Source organism: Taeniopygia guttata, chromosome 3, assembly GCF_048771995.1.
Source record: "Taeniopygia guttata chromosome 3, bTaeGut7.mat, whole genome shotgun sequence".
NCBI classification, from domain to species: Eukaryota; Metazoa; Chordata; class Aves; order Passeriformes; family Estrildidae; genus Taeniopygia; species Taeniopygia guttata.
The window spans coordinates 11,995,563-12,010,364 of NC_133027.1; the positions used below are offsets into that span (position 1 = coordinate 11,995,563).

General features: G+C 43.6%; 1 protein-coding gene across 2 annotated transcripts; it reads left to right on the forward strand.

Annotated features, from left to right (window-relative positions):
• The first annotated feature begins 11,552 nt into the window (after window positions 1-11,552).
• On the forward strand, window positions 11,553-14,451 carry LOC140683550 (uncharacterized). 2 transcript variants are annotated; one of them, XR_012054726.1, is made up of 4 exons: window positions 11,553-11,681; window positions 11,959-12,294; window positions 12,720-13,340; window positions 13,647-14,451. XR_012054726.1 is itself a non-coding variant. In XM_072926161.1 (3 exons), exons 1-3 carry the CDS (start codon window positions 11,589-11,591, stop codon window positions 12,933-12,935), a joined length of 645 nt encoding a protein of 214 aa, XP_072782262.1. In that variant the 5' UTR covers window positions 11,553-11,588; the 3' UTR covers window positions 12,936-13,615. The 2 variants fall into 2 exon arrangements, 1 of the variants encoding a protein (XP_072782262.1); XM_072926161.1 differs by lacking the exon at window positions 13,647-14,451 and having other exon boundaries at window positions 12,720-13,615.
• Window positions 14,452-14,802: the final 351 nt, after the last annotated feature.

The window sequence follows — 14,802 nt, forward strand, 5'->3', positions numbered from 1 at the left end:
AGGCTTTTTTGGATTTGAGTGAGACATACATTTGGTATCTGATCTTGTAGCTTTGGTTAATGTGACTTAGACATTTGGTTTTGGTTGTTGTATAGGAAAATTTGCGTTATAAAAAGTAAGCAAAGTTAGAAAACATAAAGTGAACTGATTTTCTTTCATATCTTTTTTGTTGAGTTACTCTTTGTTAAAAGAATTTTCTTTATATTTTAACTTTTAAACTGCATTTTTTGGAGAGTTTAGAATGTTAATTTTTTAGAATCTAATGATAATAATAAATCCTTCTTTTTTATGTTTTTGTTAAAAGAGCTCAACGGAACAAGCTCTTTACACATTTATCATTATCATTAAATTGAAGTTTGCAGATTCTACAGGTGACATAGGAACACTAGGCATGACTTGTAGTCCCTGTTTAGCTTAGGTTTGTGTGTTTGCTCTTTGACTTTTGGGTTTGTTAGTGTGTTTTGGTGTGTTGTATGGTTTGACATTCTTTATTGGAATTCACTTTGCTTTTCTAGTACTTGTAGAAATACAAGTATATTCTTTGCTTTAAGTTATTAATTGGAAAGGAAAATTGTTTCAAGGCTTTTTATTAAAACAGGAGGATTTTTTTTTTTAGTTTTGTTTGTGTGTTATTTGTAAAATGCTTAAAAGTTGGTGGATCTGGTTCTGCAAAAGAACTGTTTAAAAAATTTTTAACACATAAAGCTTTACTTAATTTTATCTGTGGCATTACTTCTGCTTCCCTCTTCTGTTGATCTAAATGTGTTTTAATGTGTGATGTGTCTTTTTAACAGTTGTTTGATTTGTGGGGGAGTGGGGAATACTAAAGGTGTGATGAACATTTTAATTTATTAGGAATGTTGCTACTTTTTGAGATAGATATGTGGGGCTATTGTTTTCTTTTCATTTCCTGGGGTACACGTAATGAAGTAAATGTTTGTAAAAAATGTTGATAGGTACGATTACTTGTTCTCTTGTGTGGATAGAGGTAAAATCTGTACTTGATAGTGAATCTCCTGAAACCTGAATATTTTAAAATCTCTCAAAAGAAGGGTATTTAGATATGTTTGTTATAATTGTAGATTTTATAAACTTTGTGGATTAACAGTTGTTGTAGAAACAGGGGTTTGCACAAGCTGACAGTCAGGGTAACTCTAATGATAGCTTTAGCTTGGGATTTAGAGATACGAAACAAGTGTACAAGTGCTTGTGTATTTTGATGAAAAAAGGTATGACTCAATTTTGTGTACTCAAAAATGTTTAGTAATGTGTTTGAGATAACTATGGTCCGTTTATTTGTTCTTGTATTTCTTTTTGCTAAACATCTCGGTAAAGATGAATGAGCTTTAATATGAGAAATAAAATATAGGTTAGTTCTGTGTTGTAAAATTTTATAAAGACATGAAAGCTAGCAATATAAATTATTATTACTAATATTTTTTAAAACTATTTTTTAACTTACATTAGTAACATAGGTAGAATCTGTAATTAAATTGAAAGGCTTTGAAAATAGCTGAAAAGCTTTAACAACAGCAGCTAGTTTAACTACTTGAGGAGAACTTTCTACTATTGGAATATTCGATTTCTAATTTTTTGTTGTTTGATTTAACTATACAGTTACTGATTTATGTGTTTTTCTTGACTTATTAGTGAAGAGCATTGTATTACTTAAAGGCCCTTCACTTAGCAAGGGCTTTTTTTGAAACTCAATTTTGTTTGTAATAATTTGTGACTTGGATAATGAATGGAACAAACACCTGAAAAACTTAACAATGCATTTTCCAAATCATCTGAATTTTGTAATGTCTAATCTAAATAATCTGTATTTAAAGGTAAATATAGAACTGTAAAGTCTTTGCCTGTTAAGGTTAATAGTCTTGCTTTGACCTTAATTACAATTTGTGCTATTATCTCTAGGGTTGTAGAAACTGTTTTTGGAGACTTGTAGGGAAGAAAAACTTATTCTGCTATTAATAATGGACCTTTCTCAGATGGATCGCATTGGAAAATGAGGCTATAAAGTTGTAGCTTCTGTCTCAAAGCAGTCAGGAAGAAAGGTTTCTTTGGAGCATAATGATGGGCTTGTCTTCTTTGGAAAGTTTTTGTGACTTGTTATGGTGAGTTGAGCTTCAGGTGTTAAAATCTTGGGAGATTTAATGTCAAAGTTTTCTCTCAGTAGATCAAAAAGCGGAGCAAGTTCATCATTGGTAATTTTCAAAATAGGTTTCATCTTGTTAATTTCTGTTAAAAGTTGCTGTAAATCTTGCAAAGTGTTGATGTTGACTTGAAGTTGTATCTTTTGGGGTGAAATTGTTTGTTTTGTTATCTTCTATCTTAGATATTTTTAGGGTGGGTTTCTTGTATCTTAGATGTAGAAATTCTAGTTCAGTCTTTTGGATCTCAGTAACAGCGCTGTCACAAGTTTGTTTTATATTTGTCTGTGTTGGTGCTGCAATGAGTAGATCATCTATGTAGTGTAGAATCATGGATTGTGGATGCTTCTGTCAAGCTGTACACGGTACTTGTGTGACAAAATATTGTTAAATTGTTAGAGAATTCTTCATCCCTTGTGGTAAAGATTTCTAGTGATATCTTTGCATTGGCTTTCTTTGCTTGATGACTGGAACTGAGAAGGCAAATCTTGGGGCATCTTCAGGATGAAGTGGTATGTTGAAGAAACAGTCTTTTATATCGATGATGATGAGAGGCCGGTTTCTAGGAATTATTGATAGAGAGGGACGTACAGCAGCTGTCTTCCTTTCAAGACTTGTAATAGTAATCATGGATTCACTTTCAAAACAAACAGTAGTTCTTCTGATCCTTGTGAGTGTTCTCATAGGTGATATTAAGTGTTAGTTATGGGCTAAAACAGGAGAGAAATTACTGAGACATCTGCACCGTATCTGGTATGCCTGTAACATAATTGTTCTACCACGATGAGTTAGGCCACAAGTCAGTTCTGGCTGGTTTAGAACATACTTCTAAGTATGTTCTACTTAGAAGACATGTAGCATTAGAGTAGAAAACACATCTGCATCACCTTGGTACACCGCTTGATTGGTTAACAAAGCATTTTGTTGAGTTACATTTTGTTTGATTATGTCTATAGTTAAAGCAATTGTAAAAGCAAGAGGTTTCTTAGGTTGAATTACTGTTGGGGCTTTAAGGGGAAGAGCTAATAGTTTTAGTTTTCATTGCAGTTTACTGAAATGATAACTGGAAAAATTAATAGTCTAAGACTTGTATTGTTGTCTTTATCTATAATAATTAAAAATTCTTGTCTTTGTTGTGATTTGTTAATCAGACCTGTAGGTATACATTCATAACAGAAATTTTTCAAAAACCGTATTAATTTTGAGTTTGCTAACTCCAGTTTTGTCCTTGGAGGTAATAGGAAGCAACGTCTTGTGGTACTGGTGGTAAAGGTAGGTATTGTGTTTGGCTTTGAGGTCTCCTAGTGAAGGCTAAGGGGGAAAATTCCCTGGATTCTGGGTTGCTATTACTTGTTTCACCACGCGGTGGGTCGCGCTTTGCTTGGAGTTTAACGGTAGGGGATTACTATCTATATCGAATTTAGAATGACAATTTTTTGCATAATATTTCCCTTTTTGATATTGAGGACAAACAGAAGGTACTTCAGATTTTATTATTGGATCAGGGTAATTCTTTATCACATGACTAGGCTTCTCACATCTGAAGCAGGACTTTTTAGTAAAGGTTCATTGAACAGCAGCAAGAGTTTTTTCAATAAGTTTTGTTTGTTCTTCAATTGGTTTTTAAAATTTGTTTCTTAGTGAATAATGAGATTTAGTAATTTGCTCTCTAGGGACATTAGCTTGTACTGTAGCAAGATACTGTGGAGTGCTAATTTTACTGTAAGCTGAAAGCATTTGAGTAACAGTTGGAGGCTGTTTGGGTAATGTAGAAATAATTTTTTTGCAATCATCATTTGCATTTATAAATGCTAGGTTTTGGAGAATATAAGAATGAGCTGCTTTTTCAGGGCATTGTCTTTCCATAGCTTGTATTACTTATCTAAAAATGTACCATATAATTCATTTGTTCTTTGTGTCATGGTCAAATATGCTTTAAGAGGAGTACTTGTTGATTTGACCAAAATTAAAGTTTTTCTTGCATCTTGTTTAATATCTCTCAACACTGACCTAGGAAAAAAAATTGTGTTTCTAGTTTATCATATGACAGTTTGCTAGACAACTTACCTTCTGAAAATTTTTCATATGTACTACTAACATATTTTTCCTTTAAAACCTTAATAGGTATCTTCTGCTGGAGTTCTCATAACATAAATTGTGAATTAGTTAAAATCAGACTTGCTACAACGCGACAATCAGTTGGCATGAGTTCATAAGACTAAAAAAACGCATAATTAAAATAAAGAGAGTTAATTCTGCTTTCCTTCAAACTTTGATTTCACTCTTCGATGTTATAATGTGAGAGTGATTAATACATAGGCCTACTATTATCCCTCCCATAAGAGACTGGCATGGCTAAAATTTCTTCATTTAAAAACTTAAAATCTCTTTTTTTTCCAAAAGATATTGCCCTATCTTTTTCTAATCAGACGTTGCTACACCATGTTCTGAACTAAGCAGATTATTGTTGCAGCAACTGAGATCTGAGAGAAATCTATCTTGGTTTCTAGACACAGTTCTGGGCTTTCTGCTCAAAGAAGTCTCAGCTTGGTTCCTTAGTAGTTTATTACTATTGCAACTCTTGGTCTCAGCTTTATAAATTTTTAAATTTTCCTTAATGATTTAGATCCTGATTTTATGATCCTGATTTTGCTTATTATTTTAAAATTTCCCAACATTTCTCTAAAGTATGTCTACATTCTAAAGACTTCTTACACTTTAGAAAGTTTTTTACGCTTTTATATTCATAAACACTTGTGGGCCCCTCTGAAGCAGAAAGTCCTTGAGGGGCTGAAGCATGTGCAGAGAAGGACACAGGAGCTGGGGAAGGGTGTGGAGCGCAGGGCCAAGGAGGGGGGTGCTGAGGGAGTTTCAGCCTGGACAATGGGAGGCTGTTGAGAGACCTTCAGGCACACTTCCATAGATCCGTACATGACAGTGCTCACCACAAGTGCCAATTCCCTGCCAAACATACCCTCACTGCATCCCAGTGCTTTCGACGCTGGTATCGGAGAGACTCCCTGCTTATTGTTTGTTGTGTTTTTCTTTTGCTGGTTTAGTAGAGGAAAAGCCCTGTTGATTTTCTCATTATCCAACAAGCACAGATGCTTCTTCACAACGTTTCCTGCTCTTTTCCAGCACTGGATGAGATTCTGATCCAGTTGTAGGCTTTCATGTCTGCAGCAGCAATAGCAAAGGCATAGATGACTCTTTCTTACTTTTCCATTTCTAAGCTCTCAAAAGCTAAAAGCTCTGTCCTGCAGATACAACATTGCTTGCTGATGGCAACCAGGGAAGAATATCATCTTCATATCCATATACTGTTCTGTTGTATTGGCCCGTTTTAATTTGATCTGTGTTGCTTAGAATCCTTTTACACTGAATTTTAATGCTTTCTCCTTGGATGATATAGTGGTAGATGTGAGAAGGAAGGAGGTAACGGCTTGTCCCTCATGTTTCTCTCTTGCCCCAGAGCACAAAACCAGCATCACTGTCTGCCCCAGCCACCTCTGCTCCTAGAGAAGAATATGAAGAGGACCATATTGAGCAGTATGACCGTGAGGCTCCATCAGGGGTCTCAGCAGAGCCTGAATCTTCAGAGCCAGTAAGTGCCAGTTGTGGGTGGTGCTGTCTTTAGTGCATGGCAGAGCTGCAAGTTTCGCTTTTGCGTTTCAGAGCTTTCAAGATTTATAACGTCAGTTACAAAGAGATCATTGCTATCTGATAGAAGGGAGGGTGGAATATTTATTTCAGAGCAATTTGCAGTACAGGTGGATTAACCAATTTTAATACCACGAGAGCTCATTGGAATCCCACTGCAATTAAAGTTTCTCAATTTTCCTTGGAAGAAATGGTGGTAGATGTGAGAATATAGGAAGTTATAGATGATAGGTAACAGCCTGTCCCTCATGCTTCTCTCTTGCCACAGATGACAGAGGAAACAACAGTGTCTGCCCTGGCTCCCTCTGCTCCTGAAGAAGAAGCCAGAGAGGAGCAAATTGAAAAGAATGACCGTGAGGCTCCATCAGTGGTCACACTAGAGCCTGAATCTTCTGAAACGGCAAGTGCCAGTTGTGGGTGATGCTGTATTTAGTGCAAGGCAGAGCTGCAAGTTTCTGACCAGCCTGCTCTTGCTGTTGCTGGCGAGGATGCTGAGTGCTGGAGTCCTGCCAGGACCCAGCGATTTCCTGCAGGCAGTGACCTCCAGCTAGAAATTGGCCTTGGACCTGTCATGTTTAGGCACCAAAGCCTGTTGCCTCAGGATGAGCGTCTGGCTGCTCAACTCAGTGAAGCTCTGTCTCTTGGGCTTCTGCAGGGCCATGGCCAAGGGCGCACGAGGTAGTGCTGGAGGTCTCAGGGCTTGGTTTGTTTGCTTTCTCTTTGTGGAAACACGTGTTTGGCTGGTGAAACGGGTCTGCAGTTTCTCGAGTATTTATTCAGTTCTACAAAGTGTGCGGCTCAGCTGTCTTGTGACTTTTGATAAGCTGCAAGTAGACGAGTGTGTTGTCCATGAATCTGTGGGGGACAAGATCTGGCCAAAGAAACTAAGTTTATAATTGTGAAGCCCTCTTGTGAGGCAAAAAGCAAGGTTCTGTGGATGCATTATTTGGTGTAGTCTGCAGCTTTGAAAAGTGCACTGCAGCCTGGAGGCGGGGCCGGGGGGAGGTGAAGCTGCAAGTCCATGACTGCAGTCTTGTGTTGCTCAGAAGAGGAAGGACATTTTGAAATGGTGGATGCTGTATTTTTAATCCAATGGGCAACTTTGTGGCTGGGACGCTGTGTGGGCCAAAAGGACCCAGGGGTGCCGGTCAAAAGCAGCTGAAGGTGGGCCAGGACCTGGCCAGGTGGCCAAGAAGGCCAAGGGCACCCTGGCCTGTGTCATCAGCAGTGGGGCAGCAGGAGCAGGGCAGTGACCGTCCCCCTGGGCTGGGCAGCGCTGCAACCATAGCTGGAAGTTCTGTGCTGCGTGTCACCCTCAAATCCACGGGTGATCAGTCCCCAGTGCACCCCGTCCAGCTGGGCAGTGGGGCGAGTCGGGCAGAGGGAGGGAACTTCTCCTTGGATCCTGGGGGGCTTTGAGAAGCTCCCTCGTGAGTTCAAAGACAAGCTGGTCCGACAAGCAAGAGAAAGAGGCGCTCCTCCTCAGGATTAGTTCCGAAATTTAATGAGGGCCTGGAGAGATCCCAGGCCGCATCCAAACCCGAAGGACATCCAGAGCAAGAGAGGGTGTCCCTGCCCAGAGGAGCCAGATATAGGGGGACGGGGAAACCCGAGCAGCCAACAGGGGAAGGACTTGGGAGTGGCTCTCTGGGGGCAAGGCCTCAGAGTGACCACTGAGGAGGGGGTGGGGGAGGAGCCCCGAGCCAGGGTCCAGTTACCTGGTGACCCTGGGAGAAGGCTCTGGACAAAGGGGAAGGGTCACGAGGTGATGGACACATCACCTGGGAGGAGACAGGGGGATGAGTCAGGGATTTTGGGGTTTGATGGACATACAGGTTCTGATGGGAAAGCTGGGATGAACCAAACGGATACAAAGAGGGGATATGGAGGGACAAACCATTATGAGGGGATATACAGGGCGAGCACAACTCCACAGTGATGTGTCTACATGTGGGCCCCTCTGAAGAAGGAAGTCCTTGAGGCGCTGGGCGTGTGCAGAGAAGGACACGGGAGCTGGGGAAGGGTGTGGAGCGCAAGGCCAAGGAGGAGGTGCTCAGGGTGTTTCAGCCTGGACAACGGGAGGCTCGTGAGGGACCTTCAGGCACACTTCCATAGATCCATACATGACAGTGCTCATCACCATGGCTGTTCCCCTGCCAAACATGCCCTCACTGCCTCCAAGTGTTTTAGCCACCTGAGGAGGGGACACTTTTGACTTGGTTTGACTTGGTTTGGTAGGAGGTAAAGCCCTGCCCATTTTCTCTCTTTCCAGCAAGCACAGATTCTTCTGCACAACCTTTCCTGCCCTTTCCTTGCACTGGTTAGGATTCTGATCCAGTCTGAGTTTTCCATGTCTGCCACAGCAACAGCAAAGGCCTTGCTGGCTATTTCCTACTTTTGCATTTCAGGGCTTTAAAGAGCCAAAAGCTCCTTTGTGCCAAGGCACAGTTGCTTGCTGATGGCAGCCAGGAAGGACTATCAAATACATAGAGTGCATTAAATAGAGTTCTGTTGAGTTAGCCCATTTTAATCTGGTCAGAGTGACTTAGAATCGCATTGCTAACAAAGTGGATAATTTTTCCTTTTAAGAGGTGGTTGTGGATCCGAGGAGAAACGAGATTATAAATGATAGGTAACGGCTTGTCCCTCATGCTTCTCTCTTGCCACAGATGACAGAGACACCAGCAGTGTCTGCCCTGGCTCCCTCTCCTCCTGGTGAACAAGCCAAAGAGGAGCAAATTGAGGAGTATGACCTTGAGGCTCCATCGGGACTCACGCCTGAGCCTGAATCTCCTGAGGCAGTAAGTGCCCGTTGTGGGTGGTGCTGTCTTTAGTGCAAGGCAGAGCTGCAAGTTTCACTGTTGTATTTCAGAGCTTTCAAGAATTACAAGGTCACTTACACAAATAGATCATTGTCACCTGATAGTAGACAGGTTGGGATATTTAAATCAGAGCAAGTTGCATTACAGTTGTAGTAGCCAATTTTAATACACGAGAGCACTTTAGAATCCCATTGTAATCAAAGATTCTCAATTTTCCTTGCAAGATATGGTGGTAGATGTGAGAAGAAATGCGGTTTTGAATGATAGGTAATGGCCTGTCCCTCATGCTTCTCTCTTGCCACAGATGATAGAGACAACAGCAGTGTCTGCCCTGGCTCCCTCTCCTCCTGGAGAAGAAGCCACAGAGGAGCAAATTGAGGAGTATGACCTTGAGGCTCAATCAGGGGTCACGCCTGAGCCTGAATCTCCTGAGCCAGTAAGTGCCAGTTGTGGGTGGTGCTGTCTTTAGTGCAAGGCAGAGCTGCAAGTTTCACTGTTGCATTTCAGAGCTTTCAAGAATTACAAGGTCACTTACACAAATAGATCACTGCCTACCTGATAGTAGGCAGGGTGGAATATTTAATTCAGAGCAATTTGCATTATAGGTGGATTGGCCAATTTCAATACCATGAGAGTGCCTTAGAATCCCATTATAATCCAAGTCTCTCGACTTTCCTTGGAAGATATGGTGGTAGATGGGAGAAGATAGAAGGTTATAAATGATAGGTAACAGCCTGTCCCTCATGCTTCTCTCTTGCCACAGATGACAGAGGCAACAACAGTGTCTGCCTTGGCTCCCTCTGCTTCTGGTGAAGAAGCCAAAGAGGAGCAAATTGAGGAGTATGACCACGAGGCTCCATCAGTGGTCACGCCAGAGCCTGAATCTGCTGAGCCAGTAAGTGCCAGTTGTGGGTGGTGCTGTCTTTAGTGCAAGGCAGAGCAGCAAGTTTCACTGTTGCATTTCTTAGCTTTCAAGAATTACAAGGTCACTTACACAAATAGATCATTGTCACCTGATAGTAGACAGGTTGGGATATTTAAATCAGAGCAAGTTGCATTACAGTTGTAGTAGCCAATTTTAATACACGAGAGCACTTTAGAACCCCATTGTAATCCAAGTCTCTCAACTTTCCTTCCAAGATATGGTGGTAGATGGGAGAAGATAGAAGGTTATAAATGATAGGTATCAGCCTGTCCCTCATGCTTCTCTCTTGCCACAGATGATAGAGACAACAGCAGTGTCTGCCCTGGCTCCATCTCCTCTTGGTGAAGAAGCCAAACGAGAGCAAGTTGAGCAGTATGACCTCGAGGCTCCATCAGTGGTCACAGCACAGCCTGAATCTTTGGAGCCAGTAAGTGCCAGTTGTGGGTGGTGCTGTCTTTAGTGCAAGACAGAGCTGCAAATTTCTGATGAGCCAGCCCTTGCTGTTGCTGGCTGAGGATGCTGAGTGCTTGCCACATGGGCTGTTTCATCGGCATATATCTCCTCACGTTATCCTAGTGTTTTTTCCACTGGCATCTGTGGCTCTTCTGTCTTGTTTTTGTTCCTTTTTTAGGAGGGGAATTCCTGTTCAATTTTTTGGTTTTTAGCAATGCAGATGGATTTTCCTCCATCTTTCCTACCCTTTTTCTGCGCTTGTAAAGATTCTGCTTGCATTTTCTTTTGTAAGGGGGCCTTTCTGGAGGATGCAGTATTTTTGCATGAGAACACATTGTTTGGGGCATGGAGCTGTTGTGGTGCCAGGGCAGTCAACAGGGCCTTGCTCTTCGCTTTCATATTTACAGTCCCTGTGTCTTTTTGCAACCCAGGAAATCAGGAGGTGTGGTGTTTGGGAATTGAGCAGGAAATCAATGCTCTTGCATTCCAGCTGGTCCTCAAAGATCAGAGGAGCTGGGAGGGCCTAGCCTTTATTCCTGATTGCAGCCCCTTTAGCAGTGTCAGTGTGGTCGAGTCCAAGAGCAGCACTTGGCCAAGCACAGATGCTGCAAGAGTGCAGTTCCCAGTGCAATGCTCTGGATCTTCTTGTATTCCATAAGGACCTAAATGCTCCAGATTCCCTGAGAGTGTGGTTTATTGAAGGAACAGGAGAGCAGTCTCGGGATTGCTGCTGACTGGGGCAATGGCTACCAAGTGTTGATGTATGTAGGAACAAAAATGATAGTAAAGAGAGATTATAAAAGTGAGATCTGTCTGTCTGTCTCTCTATCTATCTATCTATCTATCTATCTATCTATCTATGTAACATTTGCATAATTGAATCTTCTTGGCTCTGGTCCAAAGCAGTTGGAGGTGCAAAGTTCACGTAAAGCATCCCTTTCAGGAGAGGATTAAAGACATGTTCCGATGACCGATTCTGAGCAGGCAGAGCTGTTTCCTCCTCCAGATGTGGTGGTTTTTTCCCCTCAGACATGGTTTCCTCCTCCAGCCTCTTCTTCCTGAAGCCCCCCGTTAATGCTTTAATGTTCAGCCTGTCCCAGAGAGGTGGAAGAATTCCATGTTTTAGTTGGTGAAGAGAACATGAACTCCAGAAGTGTCTCTCACAAGGGCTGAGCTCACAGAGGAAGGCACCTGCAGAGCCAGGATGGAGCTGTGGGACAGGGTGGGGTGTCAGTCACTACTGAAAGACAAACAGAGCAAGGCAGAAGCAGAGGGAGGTCCTCAGCAGACCCTTGAAAAATGCCACACCTTCCCTGTCAGCTGCCTCAGAGGCAGCTGGAGCTTCAGCCCCAGATGGCCCCTGATTGCAGTGCCAGGGTCACTTTGGCATCTGTGCCTCCTCATGGGCAGAGAATGACCCAGGAGAGCTGCAGCACAGTGCTTTGGGAACGTGTGAGCCCATCAGTCCTTGAGTCTTGGCCCTCAAATGTTATATGGAAAGTTGAAACCCATCTTCTCTTGCTTTCTGTGCAGGTCCTTCCAGAGAAAGAGCAGGAGCAGCCTGCTTTGTCAGAGATGCCATGGCAGACTCGGGGAGAGCTGTTCCCAGCCCAAGAACAGGAAGAGCAGCTCAGGCAGCAGGTGAAAGAGCCACAGGAGAATGGCCAGGTAAGCCTGACTCGCCAGGTTTCAGAGGGAAGGGCAGGAAAAGGGGCATAAAATGGAGCTCTTGGGACTGAGGAGGTCAGGAGTCCCAGAGGCACTGAAAGCACAGAGCCTTGGAATCTGCCAAAGTCAGCACTGGGACAGGAGGGTTGCACTGGAAGCAGAGGTGGGTAGGGGAGCAGAAAGAAGTGGCTGAATAAATGCGATTTTGAAGCTGCAAGAGGAAAAAGCTGAGCGTGATGGCAGCTCCCAGTCACTTGCTCCGCATTTGTGTGTACAGAACATCAAGGCAGAGTCACAAGCAGAGCTGCCCGGGGCTCAGAGTGCCATCATGGAAGTGAAGAAGGGGAACAAGGAAGACATGAGAGGAATTCAAGAGGAGATGAATCTCCGTCAGCAGAGGGGCGATCAACAAGACCAGGTGAGTGAAAGAGTGGCAGCCACTCCACTCATGAAAGATCCTCTCTCTCGTATTTTTCAGAACTTGAAGGAACAGCTGGACACGGAGCTTCAGAAAATTCACACTAAGATGGAGGCAAAGGAGAAGAGGCAGGAAGAAGAAATTAAAATCATCAGAGAAAAACTTAGTCGTCTCCCTCAGGCTCTACAAGAGCAAGTGAGTGAAAGAGGGATAGCCACTGCAGTCACCAAACTGGTGGTTTCTGCCCTTCTTGCCTTTCCAGTGCAGGGCTTCAGGGAGTGAGGTGATGCCTCTGAGTGCCATCCTGCTGTAGTGTGTACCCCAGAGACTCTGAAGGACATTTCCTGGTGTGCTGAATCTCAACTGCTGCCCTGGACAGTGGGACTTGTCCTTTGGCCTTTTGGCCAGCAGTCATCCAAATTGATTCCTGCTGGCCTGTTCCTGCTCTCCTTGTTTCTCGAGGTGTTTTTACAGGGGAACATGGTGACCCAGACGGAGGATTGAAACAAGCTGTCTGTACCCCTTGTAAAATCTGTTCTTTCCCTTTCCTCACAGTCAATGACTCTTGACTGACAGGGATAAGCCGTAGTCTCTGACTGCTTTCTTCTGTTTGACTTGAGGTGCAAACGTTGACATCTCGCCGGGCAGCCTGCAAAGACTTCCAGCAAATGAGTGGCAATGAAGAGCCCCAGGCCTGGCATGAGGTACAGGAACCGTCCCCACCAAAGTTACTACAAGTTGAGCATGACCTGAAGATGGTGCAGGAAAAGTGGACACATTTGAACAAGGAGCTGCAAATGTGTCTGAAGCCCTTGGAGTGGGAAAGGAATCCTTGAGAGGAAGCAGAATGGTCATTGTGGCAGTGATCCTTCAGAAAATCCATGAAAATGGAACATGAATCTGGCCATGAACTTGAGTAGAACTAACCTTTGGTTTTGACCCATCCAGTTTGAGAAGTGGACATCAGAAAAAACCCATTTAAGAGCCCTGCATGTGGCTGACAGAACCTTACCAAGGGCTTGCATTTGAAATGGAATTTCAGGCTAATTTCTGCCAGGCACCTTTCTGACAAACTCATTTCTTGTTCCAGATCCACAAGGGCTTTGTCAAACCTGCTGCAGCAGCAGCATTGTCTAAAGGAGCCTTTGCTCCCCAACCTGGGAAGTGGAGCCGGGGCAGTTTGCCCATCTCCAGCGCTGCTCAGCACCAGGAGATCAAGGATGACTCCCTGGAGCAACTGAGTACGTCTGCTGTATTTCTTCTCTGAGGGACAGTGTATTGTGTGCATGTTTCAGCATAGCTGTACCAAATGTTTTTCCTGAGATTGATGTCCCAGGGACATTTAGAGACATTTCCCCATGGGAACTGCTGTAGAAAATCAGTCTGTGTGCTGGCCACCTGTGCTGCAGAGCTGTCGGCCTGCTTGCTGTTGTTACCCAGGCAACCACAAAGAGTTCAAAGCTTCAGGCTCTGGGGCTGCCTTTTGCATCTTCTGGAAGCTGGGATCTTTGCTTTAAAGTGAGCATCTTGCATTTTGTTTCCCTCAGGGAAAATAGTGAACATGGAAAACCCCGTGGGGAAATATTCTGAACTGGAATATATTGGCAGCGGGTGAGTCCAACCACAGTTTACTTCTCCATAACCATGGGCCAGGTGTTTTTCTGGTGGAATATCTATGCAGTGTGAAGTGAGGCCAGCTGCAAACAGACATCTATTGCCATGTTCAGACACTGGGGATAGATTGTCCCATCTCTCAGTGCTGCTCAGAATTTGTGAGTGTGCCCTGAAAGTATTGTCAGAGACATCTTCATGCTGCCAAGGTCTCTTGCCTGCAGCAAGGAACAGGACCTGGAAGATCTCCATGTCTCTCAAGTATGGGACAGCTCTGTGTTAATTTCCTTAGCATTTTTCTATCTCTCCAAATCATACAGCCACACTAATAAAAGGGGAAGAAACTTGCTTGCCTGAAAGTGCAACCTACTCCCTGATAGCTGTCAGATAACAGTTCTCAGGAACATTTCTTTCCAAGAGTTTGCTGAAGGAAATTCTCCATGGTCAGGATGAAAACTATGAAAACTGCGCAATTTAGAACATGAAACCTGAGATGAAAGAAGGAGCTCTCTTTAGGAGCTGAGGCAGTAGATGGCAGCACTTCAGGGACAGACCCAGTGCCCATGCACTTGAGAGGAAAATGCATCATCTGCCTTCTGGCAGAGCCCGCCTTCATCCTGCAGGTCTTAGGCATTTGCAGCAGAGATCTCCTGTGTGGGCTGGCTTTCACTGCAAGAGCTAAATGGCTTCTCATTTTTTTGCTGCTTTTTTGTTTCTAGGACTTTTGGATTTGTGGTTAGAGCAATCAACAAAGCCACAGGAGCAGAGGTAAATGTCAACAGCCCCCGCAATCTCTGCTGCACTCAAGGGCTTTCCCCTCTGGTGTGAGCAGCTGTGGCCAGAGCTTTGGGTCGAGCTGTGCTGAAGAGGCAAAAGAAACACAGACTGGTACCAGCCTGCAAAAGACATTGCGGACAGTCTTTGACCTTCTCAGCTGCCACAAAGAAGGCACAGAGGGCAGCAGTTCATTTCAGAGAAGGATGTGCTCACTCGCTCTCAATTGCTAAAACAAAGGTGGTGCCTTAGAGCATCTCACTGCTCTTTGGGGCGACAGCTTCAGAGTCCTGAATTCTCACTTCTGGTTGCCAGCAA

Excerpts from the sequence above, each read along its gene's own strand:
- LOC140683550 (XM_072926161.1), top strand. The coding sequence starts at position 11,589 with ATGCCATGGCAGACTCGGGGAGAGCTGTTCCCAGCCCAAGAACAGGAA. Across the intron at positions 11,682-11,958 it reads AGCCACAGGAGAATGGCCAG|AACATCAAGGCAGAGTCACA; the intron begins GTAAGCCTGACT and ends TTGTGTGTACAG. Across the intron at positions 12,295-12,719 it reads CTCAGGCTCTACAAGAGCAA|GTGCAAACGTTGACATCTCG; the intron begins GTGAGTGAAAGA and ends GTTTGACTTGAG.